At 40.6% G+C, this 21,383-nt stretch overlaps 1 protein-coding gene across 1 annotated transcript; it reads right to left on the reverse strand.

Annotated features, from left to right (window-relative positions):
• Positions 1 to 345: 345 nt before the first annotated feature.
• Positions 346 to 2,876, reverse strand: ZCCHC12 (zinc finger CCHC-type containing 12; the record flags this gene model as incomplete). The annotated part of the gene is made up of 4 exons (XM_049871427.1): positions 2,692 to 2,876; positions 2,362 to 2,413; positions 2,048 to 2,181; positions 346 to 1,623 (listed from the first exon to the last, which is right to left on the reverse strand). A coding segment is annotated over exon 4 (1,155 nt), but the record flags the coding sequence as incomplete, so codon positions are not given.
• Positions 2,877 to 21,383: the final 18,507 nt, after the last annotated feature.

Raw genomic sequence — 21,383 nt, forward strand, 5'->3', positions numbered from 1 at the left:
GCACTTGTACTGCTTTCAAACAGAGTAAAGCCATCAAGGAAATAAACACAGAAACTAGACCCTTAGACAGGCAGTGGGGGAGCAGGGACACAGAGGTCAGCCCACCCCCCTCCACTGTGCTGGATCCAAGACTTTTTCTCCTCCACCCCAAAAAAAAGTTCCTCTGTGGATTAATGCATGCAATGAGAACCCCTCCCTAGTCTTCCCACCACTGGACTCTGAATATAGGTAAGGGTTCATTTAGGGCTGGGAGTTAGCACCTCTCTGTGGCTCAGAGGGGTCACTGTGTTCACCACAGACCTGTTTTAGCTCCTCCTCCTCCTCCTCCTCCTCCTCCTCCTCCTCCTCCTCCTCCTCCTCCTCCTCAGTGTGTGTCAGTTCCTGCAGGGTAATAATGAGATTCTCAAAAACCTGGGCCTTGTTGCTCTCACAAGTTTCTTTTGAGTGGCCGTCTTCACCACAACATAAACAGCAAACTGTGTATTTTCGCTTCCTGGCCTTACGCTTATCCTCAGCACCATCACTCTTATACCCAGCACCCCCACTGGTGGAAGGAGATTGGGCCCAGGAACTGTCGGGGGAATCAGTGATCAGCACCTGATCCTGAGCTCTGTCCCTGTATGTGGGGGCAGAAGCAGCCATGGATAAAAGTGGAGGGTCCCGAGGCTCCACCAGGATCACATCCTCATCCGAGTCATCAAGGGCATCAAGGGTATCGTCTATCTCTATCAAGCTGCAGTTAGCACTGGGGCCCTGAAATGCCACAGGGTTAGCTGCCCTCTCCAAGACTGACTCAGATCTTTTGGGCCGCTTTCGTTTAATAAAAGTGCTATCCCAATCCTCTTCCGCCCTTATCATCGTGATTAGCTCCAGGAAATTGGGAAGATGCCCCTGCTCATTGGCATACATCCTGAGAAGATCCTTGAGCCTGAAGCGCAGGTCCCTGTTCAGCTCAGCCCCTAGAAGGAGCTGGTGGAGGCGAGCCTGGTTTGCATCTTTCTCAGCTATGACCCCCGCCTGAATAGCATTCTGGAGCTGCACCTCTAAACGGATCACATAAAGAGACACTTTCTCCCCTTGCGCCTGCAGGGTGTTAAAAAATTTACCATGGGCGGTCACACTGTTTTCAGACTCCCCAAACACCAGTTTCATGGCCCGCAAGAAATCTGCCACACTTAGGTTGGGGTTGGCTGCCTGGAGCAAGCGCATGACCTCCCTGGCAGGGCCCCTAAGGGTTTTCATCAAGCGCTTGAGCTTTTCCTCCTCAGAGAGATTCCAATCTGGCAAGACCCCATTGACCTCAATCAGCCAGTTTTCAAAAGTTTCTTCCCCCTGGGCTGGCATCGCCCTTCCAGAGAACAACTTTAAGTTTCTCTCTGTCAATCTGGCCATTAAAGGAGCAAGGCTCCTCCCCAGGGACCTCAGCATGGAATGGGCCCAAGGTGGCAAGCGTGCGTTCCGGCCCCGGCTGTTAAACACATGTGCAAAGATGCTAGCCATGACTGACAATGACTGGCTATCTGAAGGTAACAAAATGCTCAGGCTTTTCAGAGAAGCCTAATCTGCAGGAGGAATCTCCAAAGCAATGTGCAGGACTCTGCCTTCCTTGTATCTCAGTAGGGACTGTAAAGAAAAAAAAAAGGAGGCAGGGGGTCAATAAAGCAGCAGACTACAGGGTAGCAATCTGCAGCCCAATTTTCTCCCTTCCTGAATACCCTGCACTGCATTTTATATCTGCCCACTGCACTAAGAAAGCCCCGCAGAAGGACAATGACAACCTCATAGCAACAGCCAGTGTCCCTTTGGCAGTAGGTTCTTTTCAGAGCCACATTCATCTCCTCCCTCCAGTCCTCCAAGAGGGAGGACAACTGTTGCTTCGAATTCTAGGTGTAATCCTGTGTGGGGCTGATACTGGGCTCTCTAAGGAGGGTGCCATGGCCTAAGACTGACAGATTTGTGGAAATAAATAAGATCTTATTAATCTCATGGTCTAACGTCTCCACCACACCCCCTTTTCAAAGTTTTCCTCGTTATTTCTGATGCTTACAGGATCTCAGGAACAAGTGCACGCCTTTGTTTCAGTTCCAGCCTCTGCAGTCAGCGCTGCGAAATCTCGCCTCCGGGGTCCAGTCGGCCTCTGTCCACTAAGGGTCGCCGATCGGGGTCCTCAGGGCGTCAAGACTGCGCCACGGCGGCGGACAGAGCAGGGAAGGGAAGGGTCAATAGCAGCCTCATCCTTCACCACCCCCCTCCCCGGTCGCCCCTGCTGTCGCCAGGTGGAAATTTTCCTCTCCCACCTGCTGAATACCAGCCAAAGCGACCCCCCCCCTTTACACGCCCCCAGGGAAACCGTGGGCCTACCAGCTCTGCAACCAGCTACACGGATTTCAAGTTCGGCTTTGGCTTCGATGACCTGCCACGGAGAAAGGGAAAACGAGTTGGACACTCACACCCCCATATTCTCCCCAAGAAGAGATGAGGCAGTTTGCGATTTCAACCCTCCACCCTTCCAACCCCCCCCCGAAATGCTCCCCCACCCTCAATCCAGGCAAATCCTACCCATTCGGCAGCATCCAGTGGCACCCTACCTCCTCCCTCGGTGCAGCCCGGCCACGCGAATTCTCCTTCCCCAGCGGGGAGCCGCCCTGGACTCTCCGCGCCGGGCAATCGCGCCCCTTCCCCTACCTGTACCTGCTGATGGACAACGGATGCCCAGGCGTCGGTAGCTGTGAGTCCGCGTCCGCCGCCCTGCAAGGGGAAAAAGACGGGCGCCTCCTCTGCCGCTCCGAGCAAACCCGAGCTGCGCGCCCGAGCCGCTTCCCACGGCCGCACAGAAGGGGTAGCCAAGTAGAGGCAGCGAGGTTCCCACGCCAGACGCCGCCTTTTAGCCTCTGCCCACTGAGACAAAAGAGCGTGACGCGCGGGGCGGTACAGCCAATCAGCGGGGCGCAGGGGCGGGCTCTCCGCGCAGCCACGGGGCGGGCCGAGAGGCATCAAGCACAGCTTGGAATCACCCACCCGCCGATTCGCAATTTACTCAGGAGTTGGAGACTCTCCCCAACCGCCGCTTCCCTTCCTCTCCCTTTCTCCCTTGGCTTAAATCCGCGCTCTGAATTCGGGGGCCTTAAACAAGAGGTGGGACCGAAATCAGCCGAACAATAAAAACTTCCTTACCTTTGTATAGGGCAGGGCGGGATGGGGAGCACTAGCGGTTTCTGGGTACAAATAGGCTCGCACGAACCTCTTTATTCTCAGCAGCCCTGTGCAAGAAGTGGTAGTATTTTCGTTTAACAGAGAGTGGATTGAAGCACCAAGGCTCTTATTCAGTATTCACTAAAGTATAGGTGCAAGGCAGGCTGCATCAGAATCATTTTGGGGAGCTGGTTAGAAGTGCAGATACCGGGATCCCACCTCTGAGGGATTCTCGTTTACTAGGACTAGGGGCGAGGGCGTGATTTTGTTTTTTAACTAGTGTTGTAAGTAAAACCTGCAAAAGATGGTACCTGTGTAAGGCAGAAACCTGTCAGAGAAGGAAAACTCGAATATTTTTCACTAATAGAGAGTAGTAGAAAAGTGGTAAGACTGCACCCTGTAAAAGGTGGAAAACTTTAGAGACCTGGAAAAACAAGGCAATCATGTCGAGTTCCGGCTTTCACAAGTAGTTGATTCTGAGGTCCCTCGGTGGCACAAACGGTTTGTGCTGGGCTTCTAACCTAAAGGTTGGCGGTTGGAACCCACTTAACGAGCCCCACAGGAAAACAGCCTGGCGATCTTCTTCTGTAAAGATTACAGCCAAGAAAACTCTGTGGAGCTGTTCTGCACTATAACACATGGGGTCGCCATGAATTGGAGTCAACTCCATAGCAATGGGTTTGATTTTGATTTTGTAGTTGATTCTGACATGTAGAGATTTGTGAACCATTGCGTTAAAAATGACATCATTCTGAAGGTGATAAGTAATGGGCCTGCCACCAATGTATCTGTCCACAGATATCTGTCTGTCCACAGCGTATCTATGGTGAAATACAACTCCAGATGAGAAGATCCTACCTGGAGTCCATGATCTTCCTGAAAATGTATGCAAAGATTTCGGACTCTGTGGTAGGCTGAATAATGGCCACCCAAAGATATCAGGTCCTAATCTCTGGAACCTGTAAATATTACCTAATAAGGAAAAAAGGTCTGTGCAGATATGATTAAATTAAGAATCTTGACATATAAAGATTATCCTAGATTATTTGGGCAGGTCCTAAATCCAATCACATGTGTACTTACAACGGAGAGGCTGAAGGAGATTTGATACACATAGAAGAAGCAAGAAGGCGATGTGAAGAGAGAGGCAGAGATTGGAGTCGTGCAACCACAAGCAAAGGAAAGCTGACAGCCATCAGAAACTGGAAGAGGCAAGGAACGAATTCTCCCCTAGAGCCTCCAAAGGGAGCTGACACTTTGTTTTTGGTCCATTGAAAGTGATGTTGAACTTCTGGCCTCCAAAACTGTGAGAGAATAAATTTCTGCTGTTTTATTAAACCACCAAATTTGTGGTTAATTTGTTATGGCAGCCACAGAAAACCAATATGGACTATATTTTTCTGAATCCATATTTTTCTTCATTAACATTTTCCTCCTTCTGCTTCTACTTGAGGAAGAGGTGTGAGAAATGAAACAAAATGTGACTCCTGAAGTATAGCTCTCTGCCAATGATATAGTTCCATTTCCTGGCTGGAAGATAGGGTTGTAGGTTGCCCTTCTCCATTGCTGGATTTGGCATCATTGGCCCCAGAGAAGGAGCAACCCCATGGAAACAACATGTAGGGCTGTCTGGAGTGAACAGGCCGTGATGCCAGTGGCTCGAAAGGCTAATTCATTTTCTCTTACTTGTGCTTCTGGTAAAGCATGTCTTCCTTCCATTATGTAGAGTGTGACTAGGAGGTCCCTATGGGACTTGCAGAGTTCAAGGGTTGATGGTGGTATGAAAGGTAAAAGTGGACAGACTGTCCAAGTGCAAAGGAGCCTACCAAGGTACTTCATCTGCTCCTTTCTGCCTTCTAATTTCCAACTCCAATACCTAGAATTCTTTGGAGAAAACAGTCCAAATTGGGAGACTACGCACCTTCCATCTCAGGATTGTGGCCTTTCTCTTGCGAGTGGAACAGTGAAGTGGTGGTGGTGGTGGTGATGGTGGGAGGGATGCTGGAGGTAGACAGAAGGTACCTTGCTCACCTTTCACAGTCAGGGTGTATACCAGGCAGTTGCTCTTGGATTTGCTTCAGACTCTTGCTTCTGCTCCCCAGCACCATGACATCTGACCCTGGTCTTTCAGGCCTACTTTTCTTCTACATTTAAATTGGCTCCATCACCAAATCAGGGGCTCCACAGTGGACTCAGTGATATCAAAAAAGACAAAGAATAGATCTCAGAGCTCTGACAAAAATAGTGAAAGGAAATGGATTGTGTAAAGGTGCCTGGATTGGGCCCAAAGAATAAAGCCAGGGTCTCTTCACACAGGGATGGGAGTAGTGTTTGCTACTGGCTCCAATTCGATACAGAGAATCCCTTATTTCTGGCCTCATGGGGGAAGGGAGCCTTCCAATTGCAAGGATTCAGGCTCTGGTGGCTCTAAAGAGAAGACATTTTTCTATTGCAACAAATAAACTAAAAACCTGAAGGTTGGGAGCTAAAACTTTCAGTTGAAACAATAATAGCTACTTTTTGCTGCCTGCCTCCTCTGGGCCAGGAATTTTCCATGCCTTACCTCATTTAAGAGTCTCAGCAACACTGTTGAGACAGGCATTGTTATTCCCACCAAAGCAGCTAAGGGCATGCAGGCACTTTACTAGGGCTTTGGTCCATTGGGAGTCAAAGCCTAGAGAGAGATGCTTATGGGAGATTCTATCTATGTTAAGCTGGCATCCCAAAGGTTGCATTGTCCACAAAAATATCATTCAACATTAGGGTGATATAAAGATATTTTTAGGCAAACAAAAACTGAGAGTTTGTCAAAAGCCAACCTGCACTAATGGAAATTCTAAAGGATGTACTTCATGAGGAAAATTATCTCTGAAGAACTAAGATGGTGAAAGGAATGAAGAGCAAAGAAAGCGGTAGTACCTGGGCAATGTTCAACGTAAGTGAACATTTACGGAAGAAGGCAGCATAACAACATCTATTCAGGTTTTTTCTGAAAATAAACTTGAAGTACCTCACAATAGGAAAAGACGTCAGGAGGGGCATAAATGGAATTCAAGCTTGCTAAGGCCTTGAATCATATTGGAAGTGATTTAGGTATTTATTAAATTTACACTTAGATAATTCTGTATTAAAATAATACAACAAAATGTAAATTTCCAAACTAGTAGGTAAAAAAGTTGAATAGTAAAAAAAATCAATTTTTTATTTAGTCAACTTTTAAATTAAAAAAAGAAAAGAAACATAGGTGAGATGAATAAAAGCACAAAATAAAGTGATAGCTTTATACCCAGATAGGTCAATAACTTAACTTTATTAAATGTTTATGAGCTAAATTCTCAAGTTAAAAAAGAAAACATACTGTCCAATGGGATTAATAAATACAACTACATGCTGTTTACAGGAGACTAATCCAAAATATATGGATATTAAAAGGTTGAAAGTAAAAAGATGGAGAAAGACAAATCATGCAAATACTGTATAACTGATAGAAAACTAGTATAGCTGTATTCATATCAGACAAAACACACTTAAAAGCAAAAGGCCTTATTAGAGATATAGAAGGTCATTTCACAATGATGAAAGTTTCAATTTCTGAGGAAGTATAACAAATTTGCATTATTATTTTTTTATAACAAAGCCTCAAAAATATATATAAAAAAATCAACATACTAAAAGGAGAAATAAATATATAATTAGAGTGGGAAGTCTTACCACACCTCTCTCAGTAGTTGATCACAGAGACAATAAAAAATGTCAGTAAGGATATAGAATTCTTGAATATGCTTAATAACTTGAGCTAATAGACAATGTATAGAACACTGCAACCAACAACTGTAGAATACACATACAGAACATTTACAAAACTTGACCATGTACTAGGCCAGAAATCAAGTCTCAATACATTTCAAAGAATTGAAATCTGATCACAATGCAAAAATGTTACAAACAAACAAACAAAAAGATAACTTGAAAATCCCTGTATGTTTGGAAATTAAGGTATACGCTCTGAAATAACTCATGGGCCAAATAAGAATGATAGTGGAAATTAAAAATAATATTTTTAGCTAAACAATAATGAAAATATTCATTCCAAAACTTGTGGGATGCAGCTGAAGTAGTGCTTAAAAGGAAAAAGTATCAGCAAAAATGAAAAGCCAAAAATTAATCAGTTAAGCATCCATCTTAAGAAGAAAGCAAACAACAAGAAAAACCCAACAAAATTAGAAAAAAATGAAATAATAAAGATAAGGACAGAAATTAATGGAATAGAAAGAAATTAAAATAACAGGACAAGAATGTCCTCACTCGCCACTTCAAGAAAAAGAAACCAATGGCATCCAGATTGGAAAGAAAGAGGTAAAACAATTGCTATTTGCAGATGACATGATTTTATATATAGAAAATGAAAAGAAAACACCAAAAAATTATTAGAATAAACGAGTTCAGTAAGGTTGCAGGATACAAGTTCAATATACCAAAATCAATTGTTTTTCTCTACACTAGCAATAAACAATTCAAAAATGAAATTAAGAAAACAATTGCATTTATGATAACATCACAAAGAATAATATACTTCTGAATAAATTTAACAGAAGAAATGCTTGACTCCTAAACTAAGAACTACAAAATATCGTTGAAAGAAATTAAAGGTCTAAATAAATGGAAAAAAAATCCTGTGTTCATGTATTGGAAGACTTAATATTGTTAAAATGGCCATACTCCCCAAATTGATCTACAGATTAAACTTAATCTCTATCAAATCTCAATTGGCTTCCTCATAGAAACAGGCAAGATGATCCGAAAATTGATATGGAAATGCAAGGGACCGAACAGCCAAAAACAATCTTGAAAAAGAACTAAGTTAGAGGACTCACACTTCTCAATTTCAAAACTTACTACAAAGCTACAGTAAACAGGAGTGTATGCTACTGGCATAAGGATAGAAATATAGATGAAAGGATTAGAATAGAGAGTGCAGAAATAAACTCATACATCAATGGCTGGCTGGTTTTCAACAAGAGTGCCAAGTCCATCCAATGGGGAAAGAATAGTCTCCTCAACAAATGACACTGAGGCTCTGAATATTCACATTCAAAAGCCTGAAGTTGGACTTCTACCTCATTCCATATTAAAAAATTTAACTCAAAATGGATCAAAGACCTAAATGTAAAGCTAGAATTATAAAACTCTTAGAAGAAATTGCAGAAGTAAATCTTCATGACATTGAGTTTGGCAATGCCTTCTTATATACCATGCTTAAGCACAACTGAAAAAAAAAACACATAGATTAGGCTTCCTCAAAATTTAAAAATTTGGGGGCCAAAAGACACAGTCAAGAAAGTGAAAAGACGATCCACAGAATGAGATAAAATATATGCAAACCATTTATCTGAAAAGGGACTTGTATCTAGAATATCTAAAGTACTCTTACCACAGAATAATAAAAAGCCAAGTAACTCAATTTAAAAATTGGGCAAAGGATCTGAATAGCCATTTCTCCAAAGAAGATATACAATGACCAATAAGCACATGAAAAGATGCGCAACATCATTAGCCACCAGAAAATGCACGTCAAAATCAAAATGAGAACATTTTGATTACAACCTCATGAGAGACCCTGAGCCAGAACCACCCAGCTAATTCACTCTCATATTCCTGACCCACGGAAACTATGAGATAATAAATGTTTGTTGCTATAAGCTGTTAAAACAAACAAACAAAAAATACCACAGTGAGATACTACTTTATACCCACTAGGATGGTTACAATCAAAAAGACAGACAAGTGTCGTTGAAGATGTAGACAAATTGGAACCATCGTACATGGCTGGTGGGAATGTAAAATGCTGCAGCCACTGTGGAAAAGAGTCTGGAGTTTCTTGAAAAGCTTAAATGTAGCATTAACATACGATTTAGCAATTTCACTCTTAGGCATATTCTCAAGAGAAATGAAAACATATGTCCATATAAAAACTTGTATATGAATGTTCATAGCAGCCACTATTCATAATAGCCAAAAAGTGGAAACAACCTAAATGTCCATCAACTGATGAGTGGATAAAAGGATTCATGCCACAACACGGATGCACCTTGAAAACATTATGCTAAATAAAAGAAGCCAGGTAGATACAAAAGGCCATCTACTGTACAATTCCATTTATATGAAATGTGCAGAAAAGGCAATCCTTGAAGACAAAAAACAGATTAGTGGTTGCCAGAGCTAGGGAGAGGAGGGAATGAGAAGTGACTACTAATTGGTATGGGGTTTCTTTTTGGAGTAATGAAAAAATGTTTTAAAATTGGTAATGGTGGTGGTTGTACATCTCTGTGAGTATATTTTAAAACACAGAATTATATACCTTAAGAGTGAATTTTATAGATGTGAACTATCTCTCAATAAAGATTTTTTTTTTAAGAATACATATGGTATGGATCCATTCATGTAAAGCTCAAACACAGATGAGACTAAACTGTATTGTTTAGACATGCATACAGAGGTGATAAAAATAAAAGGAAACAATGAAATATTACCACAGAAGTCATGATAATAGTTCCCTCTGTGGGGAAAGGTGGAGTTTTGATTGAGAAGAGACCCACAGAGGGCTTCTTTGGTGCCAGCAATGTTTTAATCCTGATTGTGATTGATGGTTACATGGGTGTTTGGTTTCTGACTATTTGTTAAAATGTACATATTGTCTGATGCACATTTCCGTGTATATATATCCTACTTTCAATAAAACATTAAAATTAAACTCCTTCATATGAGTTTATGTGGACTACACTGATTTAGCACTGTTAGAATGAACTGACAATTGGCCTAATATTATTTTAAGAGTTTCTTCTCTTCTTCCTAGGTCTGTGGGTAGTGCCTGCAGTCTTAAAAGCTTTCAAGCGGCCATCCAAGATACAACAGTTGGTCTCTATTCGCCTGGAGCAACAGAGGAAGAAGGAGATTCCAAGAATCAGAGAAGGAAATGGTTTGCAGCTCTAATTTCCTTGATGAACTACTACCTCAACGGATAGGGCCCGTCTACCATTACTGAACGTTTTGATCAGGGACCCATGAAGTCATCTTTACACGAAACAAGAATTTACTTCAGTAAATAAAAAAGTGTCTGCCTTGAGCATTGCACCGTATTGAAGAATTACCTATGTGAGATTGAAATGACAACAGTAACTCTAAAGCAGAACTTTAAAGGGCAGTGAGTATAAGTTGGAAACCCCGGTGGTATAGTGCTTAAGTGCTACGGCTGCAAACCAAAGGACTGGCAGTTCGAATCTGCCAGGCGCTCCTTGGAAACTCTATGGGGCAGTTCTACTCTGTCCTATAGGGTCGCTATGAGTCAGAATTGACTCGACGGCACTAGGTTTGGTTTTTTGGTTTTTGAGTATAAAAGTTAACAGCGGTAAAACAATAGGGGCGGAAATAGTGAGAATGGTGACACAATCTGAAGTATGTAATAACCATTGTTAATGAATTAAACATGTAAAAACTTTTGAACAGATGTATGCTGTGTTGTGTACATTTTCACCAAAAAAATTTTTTTTTTAATGATGGACCAATTCAGGCTATTTATTCCAGATAGTCAAAGAAAAAAGTTGTTAAATTAACTATTTGTAAGATTAAAAGAGGGAGTAGGGGAGGAGAGAGAGCTGGGTAGAGGGGAAGGAAGATTTGACTGTCTAAAAAGAAGTACTTCTATGGTTCCTGAGCAAAGCACTAGAGCATAGGGGTAATAGCGGTAAAGTATGCAGGCTTTGCAGCCAAAACAATTAGTTTCCAATTTTGCACCTACCACTTTGTTGTCAACTTTTCAATCCTTCTGTGCTTCTGTTTCCACATCAGCAAATGGAAATTATAATAGCATCTAGCTCAAATGTCATTATAAGGATTAAGGTAGATAATCCTTAGAATGTCTTAAGAATGATTTTTGACACTTAAGTGCTCAATAACTATTATCTATTATTATTTTTTCCTGAAGCTCGTTAGAAGGTGCATTATGTTAATTCTGAGTCCCTGTTGTATGTCTGGAGTCCCTGAGTGGTGCGAACGGCTAAGCGCTCAGCTGCTAAAAGAAAAGTTGTCATCGGTTTGAGTCCACCCAGAGGTGCCCCAGAAGAAAGGCCTGGTGAGCTACTTCCAAAAAATCAGTCATTGTAAACAAACACAGTGTTGCCATGAGTTGGAACTGACTTTATGTCAACTGCTTTTGTTTGTTTTTCGGCTATATGTCTGTTGTTGTCCCGTTTTTTATTTATTGTAGAGACATGAAAATATTAACATTGCATTTTAAAACAACCCAAATGTCCATCAACAGATGACTGGATAAACAAAAGGTGGTATATATATACAATGAAATATTATTCAGCCATAAAAAGAATGAAGTACTGATACATGCTACAATGTAGATGAACCTCAAAAACATGATGCTAAGTGAAAGAAGCCAGACACAAAAAGTCACAGGTTGTATGATTCCATTTGTATGAAATGTACAGAATAAGCAAGTGCTTAGAAACAGAAAGCAGATCTGTGGTTGCCAGGACCTGGGGGAAGGGGAAATGGGAAGTAATTGCTTAGTGGGGATGATGAAAAGGTTTTGAAATTAGATAGAGGTGGTAGTTGCACAACATTGTGAATGTACTAAATATCACTGAATTGTGTACTTTAAAATGTTAATTTTATGTTACATGAATTTCATCTCAAACAAAAAAGGTGCATTTTAAAACATTTTTCTGATGTTTCACTCTTTTAAGCTGGTTCTGCCTCCTCAGTTAGCCCAAAGGAGGCTGAAAGCAGTGAATATTTATTGAATGTTCTAATGTACCAGGTGCCTTTCATATGCCAACTCACTTATTCCTCAAACTCATCTTGTGGATTGGTATGTTTAATAGAAACATACATTCAGAACTCAGCTGTGATTGATAAGGGGTCATGGTCAGGGGTGGGGAGAAGCTAGGGCTCTGGTTCTTGAAGTAGTCCCCAGTGTTCTGAGGAGTTGAATATAGAGTAAAGCTACTGTACTGTTAATTGGTCCCGTGCTAGTGAGTCATCTGCACTGAAGGTATTCTACCTTCTTTCACAATTACATAGCTGGGACTGAGCATCTGTCATTAAAATTCAGGTAATCTCTTTCCAATGCTCTGTGACATTTAAGAGAGCTGACCAAACTCCTTGTCAATGCTTGTCTAAAGCTGCTGTCCTGGGCCCACAAATCCTTCCCTCAGCCCACTTATTTTTCATAAAGGAATTAGTTGGATTCCTCTACACCAATAAAAAGAACATTGAAGAGAAAATCACCAAATCAATACCATTTACAGTAGTCCCCAAGAAGATAAAATACTTAGGAATAAATCTTACCAGAGATGTAAAAGACCTATAAAGAAAACTACAATACACTTCTCAAGAAACAAAAAGAGACCTACATAACTGCAAAAACATACCTTGCTCATGGATAGGAAGCCTTAACATTATAAAAATGTCTAGTCTACCAAAAGCAATCTATACATTTAATGCAATTCTGATCGAAATTCTCACAGCATTCTTTAATGAGATAAAGAAACAAATCACCAACTTCATATGGAAGGGAAAGACGCCCCAGATAAGTAAGACATTACTGAAAAAGAAGAACAAAATGGGGGACCTTACTTTACCTGATTTTAGAACCTATAGTACCGCCACAGTAGTCAAAACAGCCTGGCGCTGGTACAACAACAGATACATAGACCAATGGAACAGAATTGAGAATCCAGACATAAATCCATCCACATATGAGCAGTTGATATTTGACAAAGGCCCCGAAAGAGTTAAATGGGGGAAAAGACAGTCTTTTTAACAAATGGTGCTGGCATAACTGGATATCCATCTGCAAAAAAAATGAAACAAGACCCATACCTCACTCCATGCACAAAAACGAGCTCAAAATGGATCAAAGACCTAAATATAAAATCTAAAAGGATAAAGATCATGGAAGAAAAAATAAGGACAATGTTAGGAGCCCTAATACATAGCATAAACAGTATACAAAACATTATTAAGAATGTAGAAGGAAAACTAGATAGCTGGGAGCTCCTAAAAATCGAACACCTATGCTCTCATCCAAAGACTTCACCAAAAGAGTAAAAAGACTACCTACAGACTGGGAAAAAGTTTTTAGCTATGACATTTCTGATCAGCGCCTGATCTCTAAAATCTACATGATACAGCAAAAACTCAACTGCAAAAAGACAAATAACCCAATTAAAAAACGGGCAAAAGATATGAATAGATACTTCACTAAAGAAGACATTCAGGTAGCTAACAGATATATGAGGAAATGTTCACAATCACTAGCCATTAAAGAGAAATGCAAATTAAAACTACGATGAGATTTCATCTCACTCCAACAAGGCTGGCCTTAATCCAAAACACACAAAAGAATAAATGTTGGAGAGGCTGCGGAGAGATTGGACCACTTATACACTGCTGGTGGGAATGTAAAATGATACAACCACTTTGGAAATCAATTTGGTGCTTCCTTAAAAAGTTAGAAATAGAACTACCATACGATCCAGCAATCCCACTCCTCGGAATATATCCTAGAGAAATAAGAGCCTTTACACGAACAGATATACGCACACGCATGTTTATTGCAGCACTGTTTACAATAGCAAAAAGATGGAAGCAACCAAGGTGCCCATCAACAGATGAATGGATAAATGAACTATGGTATATTCACACAATGGAATACTATGCATCCATAAAGAACAGTGATGAATCTGTGAAACATTTCATAACATGGAGGAACCTGGAAGGCATTATGCTGAGTGAAATTAGTCAGAGGCAAAAGGACAAATATTGTATAAGACCACGATTATAAGAACTTGAGAAATAGTTTAAACTGAGAAGAAAGCATTCTTTTCTGGTTACAAGAGGGGGGAGGGAGGGAAGGTGGGCGAGGGGCATTCACTAAGTAAATAGTAGGTAAGAACTACTTTAGGTGAAGGGAAAGACAGCACACAATACAGGGGAGGTCAGCACAATTGGACTAAACCAAAAGCAAAGAAGTTTCCTGAATAAACTGAATGCTTCGAAGGCCAGCATAGCAGGGGCAGGGGTCTGGGGACCATGGTTTCAGGGGACATCTAAGTCAATTGGCATAATAAAGTCTATTAAGAAAACATTCTGCATCCCACTTTGAAGAGTGCCATCTGGGGTCCTAAACACTAGCAAGCAGCCATCTAAGATGCATTGATTTGTCTCAACCCACCTGGATCAAAGGAGAATGAAGAACACCAAGGACACAAGGCGATTTTGAGCCCAAGAGACAGAAAGGGCCACGTGAAGCAGAGACTACATCATTCTGAGACCAGAAGAACAAGATGGTGCCCGGCTACAACCGATGACTGCCCTGACAGGGAACACAACAGAGAACCCCTGAGGGATCAGGAGACCAGTGGGATGCAGACCCCAAATTCTCATAAGACCAGACTTATTGGTCTGACTGAGACTAGAAGGACCCCGGTGGTCATGGCCCCCAGACCTTCTGTTGGCCCAGGACAGGAACCATTCCTGAAGCCAACTCTTCAGACATGGATTGGACTGGACAATGGGTTGGAGAGGGATGCTGGTGAGGAGTGAGCTTCTTGGATCAGGTGGACACTTGAGACTATGTTGGCATGTCCTGCCTGGAGGGGAGATGAGAGGGTGGAGGGGGTTAGAAGCTGGTGAAAAGGACACGAAAAGAGAGAGTAGAGGGAGAGAGCGGGCTGTCTCATTAGGGGGAGAGTAATTGGGAGTGTGTAGCAAGGTGTATATGGGTTTTTGTGTGAGAGACTGACTTGATTTGTAAACTTTCACTTAAAGTACAATAAAAATTATCTTTAAAAAATTACTAGAAAAAATAAGGAAAAAAGACGCAAATTCCCAGTAAACAAAAAATCTACAAAAATGAAAGAAACAAAAATGACGAACAAAGGGAATTGAACACAGAAAAATAAGAGGAACAAAGAAAATATCACCAGCTCAAAAAAGCACTACAAAATGATAGCAGTAAACTCACACATATCAATAATCACTCTGAAAGTAAATGGCTTAAATGTACCCATAAAGAGACAGAATGGATAAAGAAAAACAGGACCCATCAATATGCTATCTACAAGGGACACATATTGGAAACAAAGACATAAATATATTAAAAATCAAAGAGTGGAAAAAATATATCAAGCAAACAGCTACCAAAAAAGAGCAGGAGTGGCAATACTAATCTCAGATAAAATAGACTTTAAGGTAAAATTCACCATAAAAGACAAGGAAGGACATTATATAATAATTAAAGAGACAATCCATCATGAGGACATAACCATAATAAATACGCATCCAATGACAGGGCTCCAAAACACACAGAACAAACTCTAACAGCACTGAAAAGAGAAATTGACAGTTCCACAATAATAGTAGGAGACTTCAAGACATCATTCTTGGTAAAGGACAGAACATCTAGAAAGAAACTCAACACAGATACAGAAGATCTAAAGGCCACAACCAGGCAAATTGACCTCATACACATATATAGAACACTCCACCCAACAGCAGCAAAGTACACATTCTTTTCCAACCCATATGGAACGTTCTCCAGAATAGATCACATCTTAGGCCACAAAGCAACCCTCAACAAAATCCAAAATATAGAGATGATACAAAGCATCTTCTCTGATCACAATGCCATACAAGTAGAAATTAACAACAGGAAGAGCAAGGAAAAAAAAATTTTAAATGGAAACTGAATAACAGAAGAAATCAAAGATGGAATAAAAAAATTCCTAGAATCAAATGAGAATGACAACACACCATACCAAAACTTTGGGACACAGCAAAGCCAGCACTCAGAGATCAATTTATAGCAATATATGCACACATCAAAAAAGGAGAAAGGAACGAAATCAAAACATTAGCTATACAACTCAGAAAAGTAGAAAGAGAACAGCAAAAGAAGCCCACAGAAACCAGAAGAAAGCAAATAATAAAAACCAGAGCAGAAAAATAATAGAAAGAATCAACAAAACAAAGAGTTGGTTCTTTGAGAGGATCAATGAAATCAACAAATAATTGGCCAAATTGACAAAAGAAAAACAGGAGAGGAAGAAAATAACTCAAATAAGAAATGAAATGGAGGACATTAAAACAGACCAACTTAAATAAAAAAGATCATAACAGAATACTACGAAAAATTATACTCCAACAATTTTGAAAACCTATAGGAGATGGACAAATTCCTAGAAACACACTACCTACCTAAACTAACATAAATTGTTAGATAGTCTGAACAGACCCATAACAAGAGAAGAGATTGAAAGGTGAAAAAAAAAAAAAGCTCCCAACAAAAAAAAAAGTCCCAACCCAGATGGCTTCACTAGAGAATTCCACCAAACATTCAGAAAAGAGCTTACACCAGTACCACACAAATTATTTCAGAACATAAAAAAGGAAGTGAGACTTCTGAATTCACTCGATAAAACCAGCATAACCCTGATACCAAAACCAGGCACGCCTGATACCAAAACACCACAAAAAAAGAAAATTACAGACTAATGTTTCTCATGAATATAGAAACAAAAATTCTCAGCAAAATTCTAGCCAATAGAATTCGGCATCATATATAAAAAAAATAATAATACACCAGGACCAAGTGGGATTCATACTAGGTATGCAAGGGTGGTTCAACACTAGAAAATCAATCAACGTAGTCCACCATATAAATAAAAAAAAAGAAAAGAATCACATGATCACCTCAATCGACACAAAAAAAGGCATTCAGTAAAGTCCAACACCAATTCCTGATTAAAAAAAAAAAACTCTCAAAATAGGAATAGAAAGGAAATTCCTCAACATAATAAAGGGCTTCTATACAAACCTATTGAAACCCTGGTGGCATAATGGTTAAGTGCTATGGCTGCTAACCAAAGGGTTGGCAGTTCAAATCCACCAGGTGCTCCTTGGAAACTCTATGGGGGGGGGTCCTACTCTGTCCTATAGGGTCACTATGAATCGGAATCGACTTGACAGGAATGCCTTTGGTTTTGGTTTATACAAACTCAGTGAGAGAGGCTGAAAACATTCACCCTGAGAACGGGAACAAGACAAGGATGCCCTTTACCACCACTTCTATTTAACATTGTGCTGGAAGTTCTAGCTAAAGCAATAAGGAAAGAAAAGAAATAAAGGGCATCCAAACTGGTAAGGAAGAAGTAAAACCATCCCTGTTCATGAATGGGAGCCCTGGTGGCAAAGTGGTTAATAGCTCAGGCTACTAACCTAAAGGTCAGCAGTTCAAATCCACCAGCTGCTCTTTGGAAACCCTATGGGGCAGTTCTACTCCATTCTCTGTTGCTATCAGTTGGAATCGGCTCGAGAGCACACAACAACATTGATGAATGATATGATACTATACATACAGAACCCAAAAGACTTCACAAGAAAACTACCGAAACTAATAGAAAGATTCAGCAGAGTTGCAGGATATGAGATAAACATACAAAAATCACTTGGGTTCCTATACACCAATAAAGAGAACTACAAAAAGGAAATCAGGAAAGCAATACCATTTATCACAATCCCTAAAAAAATAAAATACTTAGGAAAAAATCTAACCAGAGACATAAAAGACCTATACAAAGAAAACTACAAAACACTACTACGAGAAACCAAGAGGCATACATAAATGGAAAAACATACCACGTTCATGGATAGGTAAGCTCAACATTGTGAAAATGCCAATTCTACCCAAAGCAATGCAATGCAATTCCGATCCAAATACCAACAGCATTCTTTAATGAGATGGAAAAGCTAACCATTAACTTTACATGGAAAGGAAAAAGGCCCTGGTAAGTAGAGCACTATTGAAGAAGAACGAAGTAGGAGGCCTCACAGTACCTGACTCAGAACCTACTCTACACTCACGGTAGTGAAAACAGCCTGGTACTGGTACAACAAAACACGTTGACCAATGGAACATAATTGAGAAACCAGATGTAAATCCATCCACCTACAGTCACCTGATCTTTGACAAAGGACCAAAATCCATTAAATGGGGGAAAAGACAATCTTTTCAACAAATACTGCTGAAAAACTGAACGTCCATCTGTAAAAGAAAATGAAACAGGACCCATGCCTCATACCATACACAAAAAGTAATTCAATAGACCGGTGGAACAGAATTGAGAACCCAGATATAAATCCATCCGCATATGAGCAGCTGATATTTGACAAAGGCCCAGTGTCAGTTAATTGGGGAAAAGATAGTCTTTTTAACAAATGGTGCTGGCATAACTGGATATCCAGTTGCAAAAAAATGAAACAGGGTCCATACCTCACACCATGCACAAAAACTAACTCCAAGTGGATCAAAGACCTAAACATATAGACTAAAACGATAAAGATCGTGGAAGAAAAAATAGGGACAACCCTAGGAGCCCTAATACAAGGCATAAACAGAATACAAAACATTACCAAAAATGACGAAGAGAAACCAGATAACTGGGAGCTCCTAAAAATCAAACACCTATGCTCATCTAAAGACTTCACCAAAAGAGTAAAAAGACCACCTACAGACTGGGAAAGAATTTTCGGCTATGACATCTCCGACCAGTGCCTGATCTCTAAAATCTACATGATTCTGTCAAAACTCAACCACAAAAAGACAAACAACCCAATCAAGAAGTGGGCAAAGGATATGAACACACACTTCACTAAAGAAGATATTCAGGCAGCTAACAGATACATGAGAAAATGCTCTCGGATCATTAGCCATTAGAGAAATGCAAATTAAAACTACGATGAGATTCCATCTCACTCCAACAAGGCTGGCATTAATCCAAAAAACACAAAAGAATAAATGTTGGAGAGGCTGCAGAGAAATTGGAACTCTCATACACTGCTGGTGGGAATGTCAAATGGTACAACCACTTTGGAAATCTATCTGGCGTTATCTTAAACAGTTAGAAATAGAACTACCATACAACCCAGAAATCCCACTCCTCGGAATATACCCTAGAGAAATAAGAGCCTTCACACAAACAGATATATGCACACCCATGTTTATTGCAGCTCTGTTTACAATAGCAAAAAGCTGGAAGCAACCAAGGTGTCCATCAATGGATGAATGGGTAAATAAATTTTGGTATATTCACACAATGGAATACGACGCATCGATAAAGAACGGTGACGAATCTGTGAAACATTTCATAACATGGAGGAACCTGGAAGGCATTATGCTGAGCGAAATCAGTCAGAGGCAAAAGGACAAATATTGTATAAGACCACTATTATAAGATCTTGAGAAATAGTATAAACTGAGAAGAACACATACTTTTGTGGTTACGAGGGGGGGAGGGAGGGAGGGAGGGAGAGAGGGAGAGGGTTTTTTACTGATTAATTAGTAGATAAGAACTGCTTTAGGTGAAGGGAAGGACAACACTCAATTCATGAAAGGTCAGCTCAACTGGACTGGACCAAAAGCAAAGAAGTTTCCGGGATAAAATGAATGCTTCAAAGGTCAGCGGAGCAAGGGCGGGGGTTTGGGAACCATGGTTTAAGGGGACTTCTAAGTCAATGGGCAAAATAATTCTATTATGAAAACATTCTGCATCCCACTTTGAAATGTGGCGTCTGGGGTCTTAAATGCTAACAAGCGGCCATCTAAGATGCATCAATTGGTCTCAACCCACCTGGAGCAAAGGAAAATGAAGAACACCAAGGTCACATGACAACTAAGAGCCCAAGAGACAGAAAGGGCCACATGAACCAGAGACCTACATCATCCTGAGACCAGAAGAACTAGTTGGTGCCCGGCCACAATTGATGACTGTCCTGACAGGGAGCACAATAGAGAACCCCTGAGGGAGCAGGAGATAAGTGGGATGCAGACCCCAAATTCTCATAAAAAGACCAGACTTAATGGTCTGACTGTGACTAGAGGAATCCCGGTGGTCATGGTCCCCAAACCTTCTGTTGGCACAGGACAGGAACCATCCCTGAAGACAACTCATCAGACATGAAAGGGACTGGACAGTGGGTAGGAGAGAGATGCTGATGAAGAGTGAGCTAATTATATCAGGTGGACACTTGAGACTGTGTTGGCATCTCCTGTCTGGAGGGGGGATGGGAGGATAGAGAGAGTTGGAAGCTGGCAAAATTGTCACGAAAGGAGAGACTGGAAGGGCTGACTCATTAGGGGGAGAGCAAGTGGGAGTATGGAGTAAGATGTATATAAACTTATATGTGACAGACTGACTTGATTTGTAAACGTTCACTTGAAGCTCAATAAAAGTTAACAAAAAAAAAGTAATTCAAAATTGATCAAAGACCTAAATATAAAACCAGAAACTATAAAGATCATTGAAGAAAAAATAGTGTCAACACTAGGGGCCGTAATATACAGCACAAATAGGGTATAAACCATAACTAATAATACACAAACACCAGAAGATAAGCTAGATAACTGGGATCTTCTGAAAATTAAACAGTATGCTTATCAAAAGGCTTCACCAAAAAGTAAAAAGAGAACATATAGACTGAGAAAAAAAAATTTGGGTATGACTTATCCCACAGAGGTGTAATCTTTAAAATCTATAGGAAAATCCAACACCTCTACAACAAAAAGACAAATAATCCAATTAAAAAATGGGCAAAGGATATGAACAGACATTTCACCAAAGACGGCATTCAGGTGGCTAACAGACACATGAGGAAATGCTCATGATCACAAGCCATTAGAGAAATCCAAATCAAACTACAATGAAATACATCTCACCCCGACATTACCAGCACAAATCAAAAAAAAAAAAAAAACAGAAAATAACAAATGTTGGAGGGGCTACAAGGAAATTGGAACCCTTATGCACTGCTGGTCTGTCATACCGTGGGGGTTTGCCTGCTGCTGTGATCCTAGAAGCTATGCCACTGGTATTCAAACACCAGCAGGGTCACCCATGGCAGGCAGGTTTCAGCTGAGCTTCCAGACTAGGACAGACTAGGAAGAAGGACCTGGCAAGCTACTTCTGAAAAGAATTAGCCAGTGAAAACTTTTTGTATAGCAGCAGAACATTGTCTGATACAGTGCCAGAAGATGAGCCCTCAGGTTGGAAGGCACTCAAAATACGACTGAGGAAGAGTTGCCTCCTCAAAGTAGAAAAAAAAAAAAGTAGAGTCACCCTTAA

The sequence above is a fragment of the Elephas maximus genome, chromosome X (assembly GCF_024166365.1).
Source record: "Elephas maximus indicus isolate mEleMax1 chromosome X, mEleMax1 primary haplotype, whole genome shotgun sequence".
Lineage (NCBI taxonomy): Eukaryota > Metazoa > Chordata > Mammalia > Proboscidea > Elephantidae > Elephas > Elephas maximus.